The sequence below is a fragment of the Oncorhynchus clarkii genome, chromosome 19 (genome assembly GCF_045791955.1).
Source record: "Oncorhynchus clarkii lewisi isolate Uvic-CL-2024 chromosome 19, UVic_Ocla_1.0, whole genome shotgun sequence".
NCBI classification, from domain to species: Eukaryota; Metazoa; Chordata; class Actinopteri; order Salmoniformes; family Salmonidae; genus Oncorhynchus; species Oncorhynchus clarkii.
In genome coordinates this window covers 7,161,139-7,176,211 of record NC_092165.1, presented here as the reverse complement: position 1 = coordinate 7,176,211, position 15,073 = coordinate 7,161,139, and the positions used below count along the sequence as shown (strand labels likewise).

Genomic DNA, 15,073 nt, shown 5'->3' with positions numbered 1-15,073 from the left:
ATTTAAAAATATGTATTTTTTAGATATAACTATACTAAATATAATCACGTCACCAAATAATTGATTAACACACACTATTTTGCAAATAAGGTCTACAGTAGCCTCGAGCAGTCTGTAAGGTCGCACATGATGTAGCCAGAGGACAGCTTGTTTCCGTCCTCTGGGTACATTGACTTCAATACAAAACCTAGGAGGCTCATGGTTCTCACCCCCTACCATAGACTTACACAGTAATTATGACAACTTCCGGAGGACCTATCACTGCTCTTGCAGCATGTTGTCCACCCAATTAAAGGATCAGAGAACAAATCTAGTACTGAAAGCATAAGCTACAGCTAGCTAGCACTGCAGTGCATAAAATGTTGTGTATAGTTGACTCAAAGAGAGAGAAAGACAGTAGTTGAACAGTTTTGAACAAATTCATTTATTCCAAAATGAAGGAGAAGCAAGAGATAAATAGAGAGTACATTTTTTTTCAGTTTCACTTAGCTTGCAAATGCAGCAAGCTAGATTAGCCTACTGAATGGCGGATGCTATGTTAGCTAGCTGGCTATGACTTTAACACAACACTGGAACTCTTCCAAGTCAAGGTAAGATTTTGGTGTTACTAATGTATTTCCACCGAGGCCCGCCGGTATAATTGCTTACTGACTGTACATTGTAACATTACTGCATGATTGTAGCGATTTTACTAAAGTGTTAGTTATATTAGCTATGCTATGACATGACTTTAGTTAATATGGGGACATTATAGGCTGTGTGTAGCGTTTTGGCTTAAAAATGTTTTTATTCGCTTGGTTACATACAGCTGATGTGTTATCCATTGAAGTCCACAAGCGAAGGGAAGAGGTGAGAGGAGGAGAGCGCATAGATGTGAGAAGGAATACAACATGGCTGCTATGAAAGTGAACTATGTGTTCAGGGGTGTATTCATTCAGCCGATTCTGTTGAAAAACGTTTCTTAAATGGAAGCAAATGGAACAAAACGGGGATAAACATACCTCAATTTGTCCAATAGAAAATATTGTTTGCAAATGTTGGACTAATGATAGGGAAAATGTTAGTATCATGTACAGTCGTGGCCAAAAGTTTTGAGAATGACACAAAAATTAATTTTCACGAAGTTTGCTGCTTCAGTGTCTTTAGATATTTTTGTCAGTTGTTGCTATGGAATAATGAAGTAGAATTGCAAGCATTTCATAAGTGTCAACGGCTTTTATTGAGAATTACATGAAGTTGATGCAAAGAGTCAATATTTGCAGTGTTGACCCTTCTTTTTCAAGACCTCTGCAATCCACGCTGGCATGCTGTCAATTAACTTCTGGGCCACATCCTGACTGATGGTAGCCCATTCTTGCATAATCAATGCTTGGAGTTTGTCAGAATATGTGGGTTTTTGTTTGTCCACTGCCTCTTGAGGATTGACCACAAATTCTCAATGGGATTAAGGTCTGGGGAGTTTCCTGGCCATGGACTCAAAATATCGATGTTTTGTTCCCCGAGCTACTTAGTTATCACTTTTGCCTTATGGCAAGGTGCTCCATTATCTTGGAAAAGGCATTGTTCGTCACCGAACTGTTCCTGGATGGTTGGGAGAAGTTGCTCTCGGACGATGTGTTGGTACCATTCTTTATTCATAGCTGTGTTCTTAGGCAAAATTGTGAGTGAGCCCACTCCCTTGGCTGAGAAGCAACCCCACACATGAATGGTCTCAGGATGCTTTACTGTTGGCATGACACAGGACTGATGGTAGGGCTCACCTTGTCTTCTCCGGACAAGCTTTATTCCGGATGGCCCAAACAATCGGAAACGGGATTCATCAGAGAAAATGACTTTACCCCAGTCCTCAGCAGTCCAATCCCTGTACCTTTTGCAGAATATCAGTCTGTCCCTGATGTTTTTCCTGGAGAGAAGTGGCTTCTTTTCTGCCCTTCTTGACACCAGGCCATCCTCCAAAAGTCATTCGGCTCACTGTGCGTGGAGATGCACTCTCACCTGCCTGCTGCAATTCCTGATCAAGCGCTGTACTGTTGGTGCCCCGATCCCGCAGCTGAATCAACTTTAGGAGATGGTCCCAGCGCTTGCTGGACTTTCTTCGGAGCCCTGAAGCCTTCTTCACAACAATTGAACCGCTATTCTTGAAGTTATTGGTGATCCGATAAATGGTTGATTCAGGTGCAATCTTACTGGCAGCAATATCCTTGCCTGTGAAGCCCTTTTTGTGCAAAGCAATAATGACGGCACCTGTTTCCTTGCAGGCAACCATGGTTGACAGAGGAAGAACAATGATTCCAAGCACCACCGCCCTTTTGAAGCTTCCAGTCTGTTATTCAAACTCAATCAGCATGACAGAGTGATCTCCAGCCTTGTCCTCGTCAACACTCACACCTGTGTTAACGAGAGAATCACTGACATGATGTCAGCTGGTCCTTTTGTGGCAGGGCTGAAATGCAGTGGAAATGTTATTTGGGGATTCAGTTCATTTGCATGGCAAAGAGGGACTTTGCAATTAATTGCCATTCATCTGATCACTCTTCATAGCATTCTGGAGTTTTTGCAAATTGCCGTCATACAAACTGAGGCAGCAGACTTTGTGAAAATTAATATTTGTGTCATTCTCAAAACTTTTGGCCACGACCGTAGTAGCCTAAACCTATCGCTGTTACATGAACTGGGTGAATGAAATATGAATGACAGTTATCAAATATGTTGTAATAGAAATAAGGCCATCCTCGTCTTAAACGGCATTGACAGCCACTGGTTTGTAGCCCAAACTGTTTGGACGCTACAAATGTTTTCGTGAGAATACTTTTCGTGAGAAGATTTTTTGGATGTCTGCTGGTCTGAAAAACACCCCTGTAGGCAGATTGAGAAGCAGACCATGCAAAAAATCCAATCAAATCAAATCAAATTAAAAAAAATCTAAATCAAAAAACACATATCTTTAGTTTAAACAGATGGATTTTGATGGGGATTTCTTTATTATGCCAATTATGCTGCTGCTCCCTTGGGGTGGGATGTGTGCAGTCAAAGCATCATTTACCCTAAACTGTGTCCTAAACTGTGTCCTGAGCACTAAACTACTAGCCTAGTCAAGCAGACTGACCACTATCTAGTTTCACTGATATGTGAAATCAGACCGGTTTCACATTGCTACTAAACTACCTCAGGTTATTTGTTTTGTTATAATACAGAGTCAGTAGGAAAGCAGAGATGTTTTATTCATGACAGATGTAAACTAAAGACTTACATTATATTACAAAAATAAAAACATCTTACAGTGCAAATAACACGTTGAGAAAGTGCCTAGAGAGAGAGAGTACTGTTGGCAGTTTTTTACAAAAGGGACATTCATTTCCATTGTGGCTTTGGCCATGTTTCAGGCTGACTACCTTGCAGACGCCTGCCAGAGTTCACACGTGGATAGGTGTTCAACATATCAGCTTCACACATCAATCTGATGCATCATTTCGCCGACAATGATGTATCACGCAAAGCATTTGTTGATGCAATGCAATGTCTGCAATATGGTCGGCCTGGAACGTAACCGTTAACATTAAGAGGCAGTGCTGGGAAGGCAGTCAATACATGAGCCTTACTCTATTACCATAACCAAGTGGGAAGGTGGCATTTACCACATAAGACAGAGGAAAATCCACTTGAACGCCCCTCCAACTGGTAATTACTAGTCTATCACCCATGAGCTACAACTTCTCCCAAATGCAGACCTCTGATGTCACCTGCTAAGGAAATTAACTCGATAACAGCATTTTCAGCAGATAAATGCAACGAAACCTTATTAAAAGCAATCTATTTATCTATCTATCTAATCTAATATGGCTTTTGAAAACTATAATTAGTTGGCAAGCATGATGGCTGTACTTTGTGTTTATGGTTGTGGCCGCTGGTTGGCCATTAGCCAAATCAGTGTTTCCCAACAAGTTCTAAGCATGTGAATGAACCTCACAACGTTTACATGACAGATTCCCACTTGGTTATGAACGCAGCATTAGATCAGATAAGTAGGTCTCTGAGGGACGTAGTGAAGAAGGCAGAGACCAGCAGACACACCAACAGTGGGAGGGACAGAGCCATGGAGGGCGGTCCCGCGTTGCGGACGATGGAAAACCGACAGGTGCCGACATTCATGGCTTTGTCCACCGCCTCCAGCTCTACTGTCAGAGAGCAGCACGAAGCGTTGAACGCTGCTGCAACAACCGTCTGCTTCAGGTCCGTGTGGGTGAGGCTGCCTACGCCCTGGAGGTGTGTGAGGCTGGCGATGCCTGTGCCATTGACGCCGTCTGTCAGGTTGGCAGAGAGCTGCCAGAAGGCGGAGCTGCAGGCTGCTGGGTCAGCTGGGCAGTCGACCACCGAGACGCTGACCACCTCACACTGGGGAGGGGTGAAATCTGTCACCTGCAATGGGGGGGAGAGATTAAGAGATGAGGAGAAAGAGAGACTTGGGTTCTATAAATCTAATTCTGGCCCAGAGATTTGGTAGTACTTTCTCTGACCACCAGAGTACTTGTGCGGCTGAGCTTCAACACTCTTAAAGAGGAGCTGAACTCAAAAAAATACTTATTTGGTTGAAAATGGCCTACAAGGCATCCTTATTAGTCAAATACATGTTTTATTAAACAATATATATTATTACATATTATTTAACTAGGTAAGTCAGTTAAGAACAAATTCTTATTTACAATGACGCCTTGTCCAGATATCTTTTGTTGACAATTTGCATAGAAAATAGATGCCTGCTACAGTGCGTTTCCACTGAAGGTCTTGTCAATAAAAAAAGCTGGACGGAATGACGTCACACCTACAACAACTTTTTTGCTAAAAACCTAGTGTTGGTTAAAATAATAAAGTAGTTGAGTTTATCCATTTAGGGAAATTGATGAATGAACTGCAGACAGCCTGTATGCCCTCCCACCTATCTGGTTCATGTCTCAGGTAGCCTGCAAACGCCTGCATGGACAGAATGCAAGAATGTACTCATATCTGGCATATTCTAATAATTCTAATGTGCCAACGTGTCGCCACAGTCAGCGCCATGATGAAACTTGCACTCTAGTAAATCTGAAATAATTGGATGTTGAAACTTGTATCCAGCCAATCAGAAAAGCAAGGCGAAGCAATTCAGGCATTCTGGAAAGTCAGGACAAGGATCCTGCAAAGAAACATTATTTGTTATAGTTGAAATATAGATTTAGCAAGCTGTTGGCATTTATAATCACATGCCCTGCATACCTTCACAATTATTATTCATCATTTATTTTTTGGTCGAATTAACCTGGATCAATAGAACTTGCCTATTGACTACAAAGTGTAAATAGGATAATTTTGGTCATAGAGTCAGTTTTGATCAAAACAGAGATGAGTAATTGAGGTCGTGGCTTTTTACCTGAGGGTTGGGTTTTGATTTCAAATCTCTAGCCTACACGGGACCACTGACAGGCACAGTCTAATCACAGTTAACACTAATTATACAGAGTACAGGTGCCAGTTGTGCTGCCACACAATTATTTCACAGCCGATCGAACCATTAGCATGCAGAGCTTTGGAATTGTTCTAAAACAATCTATTGTCACAAATTTTAACGTTGAAAGAATTCGTTTTAAATTTACAAAAAATAATAATAAAAGGCTTGTTAATTTTCTGCAACTCAAACATCTTCACATTCGTGAGCTATGGTTAGCATCAAACAACTTTCATCAGAGATATGGATATATGATGATGCTTATGTCTCCGCCCTAACAATGAGATTCTTTGTCCACGAAACGGAACGGCGGGCTGTCAAGCACCTGCCATTTACAGGTTCTGGTTCCTCCATTTATGTTTTGAGGTTGGACTTTAGCACACTAGCACGGTTAGCAGTGTGCTTAAGGTTAAGATATATATTTTTTAAGAAGATAAATTGTAGAAATAGGCGGGGTTTATGACTTTGTGGCTGTGGTATCTTGTGACGACCAGGCACAACTCCGATACAAAGTGTTTTTTTCTCAAAGTTGCAGGGATGTCACATGTCCTACTTATAACAGTACACTCATAAACTAATCACTGTAAAACTTAGATTAGATCAAATAAGCCACATGTAGCAAATAAGCCATTACATTTTCTGTTAATCAAATTCAACACTTATTGACCTCCATACAAAAACTCCTCATTTGGTGAGTGAACAAAACAAAAACCGCCACCTGCCAGAGTAAACAGATTTTGGGACCTGTTATCCCTCTCTTCACCTCTTTCTCTTTGATTACGCTCAGCGCATGGGATTCTTGACCAAACACGTCACGCGGTTGCTAAGCAATTCGTCACCCAATGTACTGTGGCCTGATTGGGACTGTGACTCGAGGGACAAACAACAATTGCTGTCAGGATACGATATAGCGAACATAACACACCCACATTGAACCACACCCACAGGTGGCTCCTTAATTGGGGAGGACGGCTCATAGTAATGGCTGGAACGGTATCAAACACATGGTTTCTATGGTTTCCATGTGTTTGATAACATTCCATTCACTCAATTTAAGCCACTGTTATGAGCCGTCCTCCCCTCACCAGCCTCCTGTGATGCCAGGTTACCTTGGTGGTGTATAGACAGGTGCCGACATTCATGGCTTTGTCCACCGCCACCAGCTCCACTGTCAGAGAGCAGCACGAAGCATTGAACGCTGCTGCAACAACCATCTGCTTTAGGTCCGTGTGGGTGAGGCTGCCTACTCCCTGGCGGTGTGTGAGGCTGGCGATGCCTGTGCCATTGACACCGTCTGTCAGGTTGGCAGAGAGCTGCCAGAAGGCAGAGTTGCAGGCTGCTGGGTCAGCTGGGCAGTCGACCGATGAGACACTGACCACCTCACACTGGGGAGGGGTGACATCTGTCACCTGCAATGGGGGGGAGAGATTAAGTGATGAGGAGAAAGAGAGACTTGGGTTCTATAAGTCTAATTCTGGCCCAGAGATTTAAAAAGCGAAATAATTAAATAAAAAAAGCTGGACGGAATGACGTCACACCTACAACTTTTTTGCTAAAAACCTAGTGTTGGTTAAAATAATAAAGTAGTTGAGTTTATCCATTTAGGGAAATTGATGAATGAACTGCAGACAGCCTGTTTGCCCTCCCACCTATCTGGTTCATGTCTCAGGTAGCCTGCAAACGCCTGCATGGACAGAATGCAAGAATGTACTCATATCTGGCATATTCTAATAATTCTAATGTGCCAACGTGTCGCCACAGTCAGAGCCATGATAAAACTTGCACTCTAGTAGATCTGAAATAATTGGATGTTGAAACTTGTATCCAGCCAATCAGAAAAGCAAGGCGAAGCAATTCAGGCATTCTGGAAAGTCAGGACAAGTATCCTGCAAAGAAACATTATTTTTTATAGTTGAAATATAGATTTAGCAAGCTGTTGGCATTTATAATCACATGCCCTGCATACCTTCACAATTATTATTCATCATTTATTTTTTGGTCGAATTAACCTGGATCAATAGAACTTGCCTATTGACTACAAAGTGTAAATAGGATAATTTAGCTTAAGGTTAAGATACAACGGCTTACTGTCAAGCACCTGCCTTTTACAGGTTTTGGTTCCTCCATTTGTGTTTCGAGGTTGGACTTTAGCACACTAGCACGGTTAGCAGTGTGCTTAAAGGTGAAGATATATTTTTTTAAGAAGATAAATTGTAGAAATAGGCGGGATTTATGACTTTGTGGCTGTGGTAACTTGTGACGACCAGGCACAACTCCTCCCCTCACCAGCCTCCTGTGATGCCAGGTTACCTTGGTGGTGTATAGACAGGTGCCGACATTCATGGCTTTGTCCAACGCCACCAGCTCCACTGTCAGAGAGCAGCACGAAGCGTTGAACGTTGCTGCAACAACCGTCTGCTTTAGGTCCGTGTGGGTGAGGTTGCCCACTCCCTGGCGGTGTGTGAGGCTGGCGATCCCTGTACCGTTGACGCCGTCGGTCATGTTGGCAGAGAGCTGCCAGAAGGCAGAGCTGCAGGCTGCTGGGTCAGCTGGGCAGTCGACCGATGAGACGCTGACTACCTCACACTGGGGAGGGGTGAAATCTGTCACCTGCAGAAAAGAGAGAGAGAGAGAGAGTGAGTAATCATGGTGAAGAGGGAGAAGAGATGAGGAAAGGAGGCTATTTAGAAGTGGACGGGCCCATACGGTGGAGACGGGCCCATAGGGTGGAGACGGGCCCATACAGTGGAGACGGGCCCATACAGTGGAGACGGGCCCATATAGTGGAGACGGGCCCATACAGTGGAGACGGGCCCATATAGTGGAGACGAGCCCATATAGTGGAGGCGGGCCCATATAGTGGAGACGGGCCCATACGGTGGAGACGGGCCCATATAGTGGAGACGAGCCCATATAGTGGAGACGGGCCCATATAGTGGAGACGGGCCCATATAGTGGAGACGGACCTTATAGGCCTGTCAGCTCTCTAGTGTATCTTTATATATCCACATTCTAGCATATCTAATAAATCTATTTGTATATACACTGAGTGTACAAAACATTAAGAACACCTTCGTAATATTACGACCCCCCGTTCCACAGGGATGCTGGCCCATGTTGACTCCAATGCTTCCCACAGTTGTGTCAAGTTGGCTGGATGTCCTTTGGGTGGTGGACCATTCTTGATACACATGGGAAACTGTTGAGCGTAAAAAACCCAGCAGCATTGCAGTTTTTGTCACAAACCAATGCGCCTGGCACCTACTACCATAACCCACTCATAGGCACTTAAATATTTTGTCTCCACCCTCTGAACGACACACATACTCAATCCATGTCTCAATTGTCTCAAGGCTTATGAGTCCTTCTAACCTGTCTCCTCCCCTTCATCTACACTGATTGAAGTCGATTTTACAAGTGACATCAATAAGGGATCATAGCTTTCACCTTGATTCATCTGCTCAGTCGATATCATGGAAATAGCAGGTGTTCTTAATGTTTTTTACACTCAGGGTAGATATATCTACATATCTGAGGTTACCTTGGTGACGACAGAGAGGCGCAGGACGGCGTAATTGGAGTCGGCGGTGGCCCCGGGCGCCACAGCCTCGATGGTCAGGGTGACGTCTGTTCCTGAGGGGGTGTTGGCGGGCACCGTGATGGTCAGTTCACCGGTGGCGTTTCCTCCGGTGGTCACAGCGATGCTGATAAGTTAGCAGCAGCAACGGGTTAGCATTAAGTGTCAATACAAGTGATGCCAAGAGAGGACAATAATTAGTCATGTTGAGTCATTTTGCTAGCAGAGAAGAAGCTAATTTTAACCAGATAACCTGGTCCCAGATCTGTTTGTGCCTAAATTGCTTCTACGACCAATGTGTCACGCAACAATGACCACAGAAATGGGAAAGACCATACAAACAGATCTGGGACCAGTCTCAGGATATTCCAGCCGTGATCCCTACCTGCCGGGGACGTTCATTTTGAAGTCTCTGTCGTTTCTGGCACTGATTTTGTAACTGCCTCCAGTGGTGTCGGTCATGACGGTGAAGGGAAGGGTGAAGGTTTTACCAGGCTCCATGCTTCTGTCCACCACGGCCTGAGAAGACAAGAACAACAAGAAAGAGGAATTGTTGAGGAGTTGTTGTGAGGTCCACTTTTTTAAATGTGCAGTTTGTTTGTTGGCTCATTTACAGAGACACATTTCTGTGCTTAGAAAGTCCATGTTGTAATTTGTAAGTAGGCCCACAGTACCACAGTACTACATGTTTAGGGAGTAATAGTCAGTCACGTTTTTCTTTCTGATATGGTCTATAAATGTCTATGACCATGGTCTTTGTCTAACACTATCCCAACATGCAGTATAGACTAATTCACGATTTACAAATAAAAGGCGTTTTTCAATGTAAACTTACCTTGATGGTAACCTTGGAGACAGACATCTGAGTGGTGGACTGTCTCTGGAACACGGTGGAGGAGACCACGTCTGTCCCGTTCAACAGCACCACAAACTCCCCCGCAGGGACCTTGGTTACCGTAACTAGGAACTCCCCGTTGCCCATGTCTTCCAAGGTACCGCCTACGACTTCTAACCCTGACACGGTCACCAAGGCAACGTTGGCCACCTTGACAGAGGCTGGGCCCTTTCTGCCCAACACTGATACCAACAGCATGGCAGGCATACCTGGGAGAAGGAGAGAAGAGAGGAGGAACGGAGGGAAAGAGAGGGAGAGAGAGAGAGGAGGATGAGTGTAGGGGTAGGGGGGGAAAAAGGGAGATTGAGAAGGGGACGAGTGTAGGGGTAGGGAGAGAAAAAGAGGGAGAGAGAGAGAGAAGAGATAAATTATTTTGAAGTGTGTGGCTATGTAACTGTTCTAGGTTCAGATCAATTATTACAAATGACAATTAACTGCTTTTTGTGACTTTGATGAAGTAGGCTTTATACATTTATAAAATGCATTGTTTCGACCCACACAACATCAAAGAGGGCCAGCCTACTTTCTGATAGAGAATACAGCGATGAGTGCAAAACCTCTCGCCAGTGAGAAAAACAACATGCACAATGATCATCTGCCTCTAACGGCTGTAATGAAGTGGCAGCTGCATTCATGCAGATGATGTCGCCATGATGTCGCCATAGTAAATTTGTGATTGACAGATTACCTGGTTGATATGGTAATGATGATGATTAAGATGATGTTGTAGTGTTTTACCTGCTTGTGGACGGCCAGAGATGAGGGCATATCCTGGGTGAGGTCCCTCGAAGGTCTCCACAAAGTCATAAATGAAGGCAATGGTACTCTGACCTGGACACACACACACACACACACACTCAGTCAGGGCTGTATTCTCTCCCTTCTCTTATGGCGCTAACAGACCTGGGGTGAAATACTTTTTGACATATTTGTACATGATTTAAAATAGTTAGGTAATGGTTAGGTAATAGTTAGGTAATGAGTTAGCTAAAAGGGTTAAGGTAAGGGGAAGGCGTTAGCTAACATGCTAAGTAGTTGCAAAGTTGCTAATTAGCTCAAATTGTTCTGGTGAGTTATTAACCTTTGGGATGCGAGACGATTGCGTAATACAGCCACCCATCCACCACGACCAAACATCCATCCTCCTTTTGTTTTTGCATTAAGAAACCTTCTGTCTGATGTAACTATACCAAACATAGCAGACATTTGAAGTCTGTTGAAGTCTACATTTGAAGTTTACATACACTTAGGTTGGAGTCACTAAAACTTGTTTTTCAACCACTCCACACATTTCTTGTTAACAAACTATAGTTTTGGCAGTTGGTTAGGACATCTACTTTGTGCATGACACAAAGTCATTTTTCCAACAATTGTTTACAGATTTTTAACTTATAATTCACTGTATCACAATTCCAGTGGGTCAGAAGTTTACATACACTAAGTTGAATGTGCCTTTAAACAGCTTGGAAAATTCCAGAAAAAAATGTCATGGCTTTAGAAGCTTCTGATAGGCTAACTGACATCATTTGAGTCATTTGGAGGTGTACCTGTGGGTGTATTTCAAAGCCTACCTTCAAACTCAGCACTTCTTTGCTTGACATCATGGGAAAATCAAAAGAAATCAGCCAAGACCTCAGAAAAACATTTCTAGACTTCCACAAGTCTGGTTCATCCTTAGGAGCAATTTCCAAATGCCTGAAGGTACCAAGTTCATCTGTACAAACAATAGTACGCAAGTATAAACACCATGGGACCACGCAGCCGTCATACCGCTCAGGAGGGAGACACGTTCTGTCATCTAGAGATAAACGTACTTTGGTGCGAAAAGTGCAAATCAATCCCAGAACAACAGCAAAGGACCTTGTGAAGATGCTGGAGGAAACATGTACAAAAGTACCTATATCCACAGTAAAACGAGTCCTATATTGATATAACCTGAAAGGCCGCTCAGCAAGGAAGAAGCCACTGCTCAAAAACCGCCATAAAAAAGACTAAAAAAAGACTATGGTCTTGGTCTTGTAGTAGATTGTTTCACAGGTGGCAGACAATGTGAGAAGGCTTGTGAACTATATTTCCATTGTATCTGAGAGGAGGAGGAAGGACATTTATGACGAAATGAGCGGTATATAAACCTTTGTACATGGTATTATGACCAGAGCTCTCTAAATAAACATTCCTGACAATTGTAGCTGGGCCTCCGTCTGATTCAACCAGTTTCCTAGAAATTCTGGGTATCAGGCTGAGTAATCAATTTAAATTGGGTTTATGAACACTGAGAACTTAATTCTCTTGACATTACCTCAATTACATCGACGAACCTTTACCCCTGAAAATTGACTCGGAACCAGTTTTTTTCTTGCTTTTTCTTACTTACTTTTTAAAACTCTGAATTGTTGGTTAAGGGCTCATGAGTAAGCATTTCACAGTAAGGTCTACCTACACCTGTTGTAAACTCAGCAAAAATAAAAACATCCTCACTGTTAGCTGCGTTTATTTTCAGCAAACTTAATGTGTAAATATTTGTATGAAGATATCAAGATTCAACAACTGAGACATAAACTGAACAAGTTCCACAGACGTGACGAACAGAAATTGAATAATGTGTCCCTGAAGAAAGCGGGGGTCAAAATCAAAAGTAACTGTCAGGATTTGGTGTGGCCACCAGCTGCAATAAGTACTGCAGTACATCTCCTCCTCGTGGACTTCACCAGATTTGCCAGTTCTTGCTGTGAGATGTTACCCCACTCTTCCATCAAGGCACCTGTAAGTTCCCGGACATTTCTGGAGGGAATGGCCGTAGGCCTCACCCTCCGATCCAACAGGTCCCAGACTTCTCAATGGAATTGAGACCCGGCTCTTCGCTGGCCATGGCAGAACACTGACATTCCTGTCTTGCAGGAAATCACGTAAAGAACGACTAGTATGGCTGGTGAAATTATCATGCTGGAGGGTCATGTCAGGATGAGCCTGCAGGAAGGGTACCACACGAGGGAGGAGGATATCTTCCCTGTAACGCACAGCGTTGAGTTAGCCTGCAATGACAACAAGCTCAGTCCGATGATGCTGTGACACACCTCCCCAGACCAACTCCAAATCGATCCCGCTCCAGAGTACAGGCCTCGGTGTACTGCTCATTCCTTTGACGATAGACGTGAATCCGACCATCATCCCTGGTGAGACAAAACCGTGACTCATCAGTGAAGAGCACTTTTTGCCAGTCCTCAGTCTGGTCCAGCGACGATGGGTTTGTGCCCATAGGCAACGTTGCTGACGTTGATGTGATGTCTGGACCTTCCTTACAACATACCTACAAGCCCTCAGTCCATTCTCTCTCAGCCTATTACGAACAGTCTGAGCACTGATGGAGGGATTGTGCGTTCCTGGTGTAACTCGGGCAGTTGTTGTTGCCATCCTGTACCTGTCCCGCAGGTGTGATGTTTGGATGTACCGATCCTGTGCAGGTGTTGTTACACGTGGTCTGCCACTCCGAAGACAATCAGCTGTACGTCCTGTCTCCCTGTAGAGCTGTCTTAGGCGTCTCACAGTACGGACATTGCAATGTATTGCCCTGGCCACATCTGCAGTCCTAAGGCACGTTCGCACAGATGAGCAGGGACCGTGGGCATCTTTCTTCTGAGTCAGTTGAAAGGCCTCTGTAGTGTCCTAAATTTTCATAACTGTGACCTTAATTGCCTACCGTCTGTAAGCTGTTAGTGTCATAATGACCGTTCCACAGGTGCATGTTCATTAATTGTTTATGGTTCATTGAACAAGCATGGGAAACATTGTTAAAACCCTTTACAATGAAGATCTGTGAAGTTATTTGGATTGTTATGAATTATCTTTGAAAGACAGGGTCCTGAAAAATTGACATTTCTTTTTTTTGACTTTATGTGGTGCATGTGACACATTTGAATGGATTATTTAAACCCAGGTCTGGGCTCTGTGTGTATCCAGGCTACAATCTAGTGTTGAGCGTGAGCATTTCACACATATTTAATAGAACAGACATATTTCTATTGTAACTCACCAGTGACCTTCAGTGTGTAGGGCTGGTTGGAGTTCATGCTGATTTCCCATAATCCTGTCTGTTTGTTGGAGGCCAGACGGACCCGGAAGAGGTTGCCCACCGTCTGGACAGTCCCCAGTTCCCCGTTGACCTCATTCTGTTTCTGGGTCACACCTGTAGGGGCAAGGAGGGTGACAGTCAAATAGGATGACAGTCAAACATACTGTCAATGGGATATACCTGGTTCATGATACCTTGTTGAAATGTGCTTTGTGCTTTAAAAACATTAAGATACATACGTAAACACGCAAAACAGGTCAACTGTAACCATTAAGGAGGGAAAACTAACCTTAGATCAGTGTCTAGGGGAAATGTCATCCTATTCAGTTAGGTGAACTTTTACCTGAAAACTGATATTAGATCAGTGTGTAGGTGTTGGAGGTTCCCACCTGCAGGGTTCTTCAGGGTGAAGGTGAGGGACTTTCCAGTGATGTAGATGGTGATGTTGTTCAGAGACTCGTCCAGCAGGAAGGAGAATGTCTCAGCTTTGCCTGGGTTCCTCGCTCGCTGTAGGACTGTCACCTGAGGAGGAGGAGGAGGAGGAGGACAGAATGAGAGAGGAGGATAGAAAGAAGAGGTGATGTAGGGTATGTTGTTGTTTTATTGTAACGTGGAGGATTTAATTTTCATAGATATAACAATTATGTCTAGGCATTTCTAAAATTCATTATTTATAAAGCACATGTTTTTTAATTGATCAAGTTTTGAATTATTCCGAATCAACTACTGATCTAAATCAAAATGGCCACCAGTGTTGACTCACCAGAGCGGAGGTGGAGGAGTCGATGATGACGTCAGTGGCCTGGGGCAGATTTTCCTTGGTGACTCCAATGGCCTGACCACCAGACGCCAGCGCCAAGTCCTTGTAGGTCTCGAATGTAGCTGCCCTGGACTCTACTCCACTTCTCCTCCTTCTAGCACCAGCACCATCACCAGTCATGAAGAAAGACACCTGGAGAGACACATAGGTGTGTTAGAGAGAGTTTGCCTGGTCGTATTCATTAGGCACCAAATGAAGAATGAAAGAAAAAAGGGAGTGACTACCTCTCCAAT

At 43.7% G+C, this 15,073-nt stretch overlaps 1 protein-coding gene across 1 annotated transcript in view; it reads right to left on the bottom strand.

The window, feature by feature from the left end:
* Positions 1 to 3,126: 3,126 nt before the first annotated feature.
* LOC139374102 (von Willebrand factor A domain-containing protein 7-like) overlaps positions 3,127 to 15,073 on the bottom strand; it is a 19,625-nt gene continuing 7,678 nt past the window's right edge. Inside the window, exons 10-19 of the mRNA XM_071115095.1 lie at positions 14,784 to 14,972; positions 14,410 to 14,542; positions 13,982 to 14,134; positions 10,690 to 10,782; positions 9,892 to 10,160; positions 9,442 to 9,575; positions 9,021 to 9,183; positions 7,790 to 8,089; positions 6,589 to 6,888; positions 3,127 to 4,416 (exon numbers count right to left, since the gene is read on the bottom strand). Coding sequence (XP_070971196.1) covers positions 4,015 to 4,416; positions 6,589 to 6,888; positions 7,790 to 8,089; positions 9,021 to 9,183; positions 9,442 to 9,575; positions 9,892 to 10,160; positions 10,690 to 10,782; positions 13,982 to 14,134; positions 14,410 to 14,542; positions 14,784 to 14,972 — 2,136 coding nt within the window. The 3' untranslated portion in view covers positions 3,127 to 4,014. The remainder of the gene's footprint in view (positions 4,417 to 6,588; positions 6,889 to 7,789; positions 8,090 to 9,020; positions 9,184 to 9,441; positions 9,576 to 9,891; positions 10,161 to 10,689; positions 10,783 to 13,981; positions 14,135 to 14,409; positions 14,543 to 14,783; positions 14,973 to 15,073) is intronic.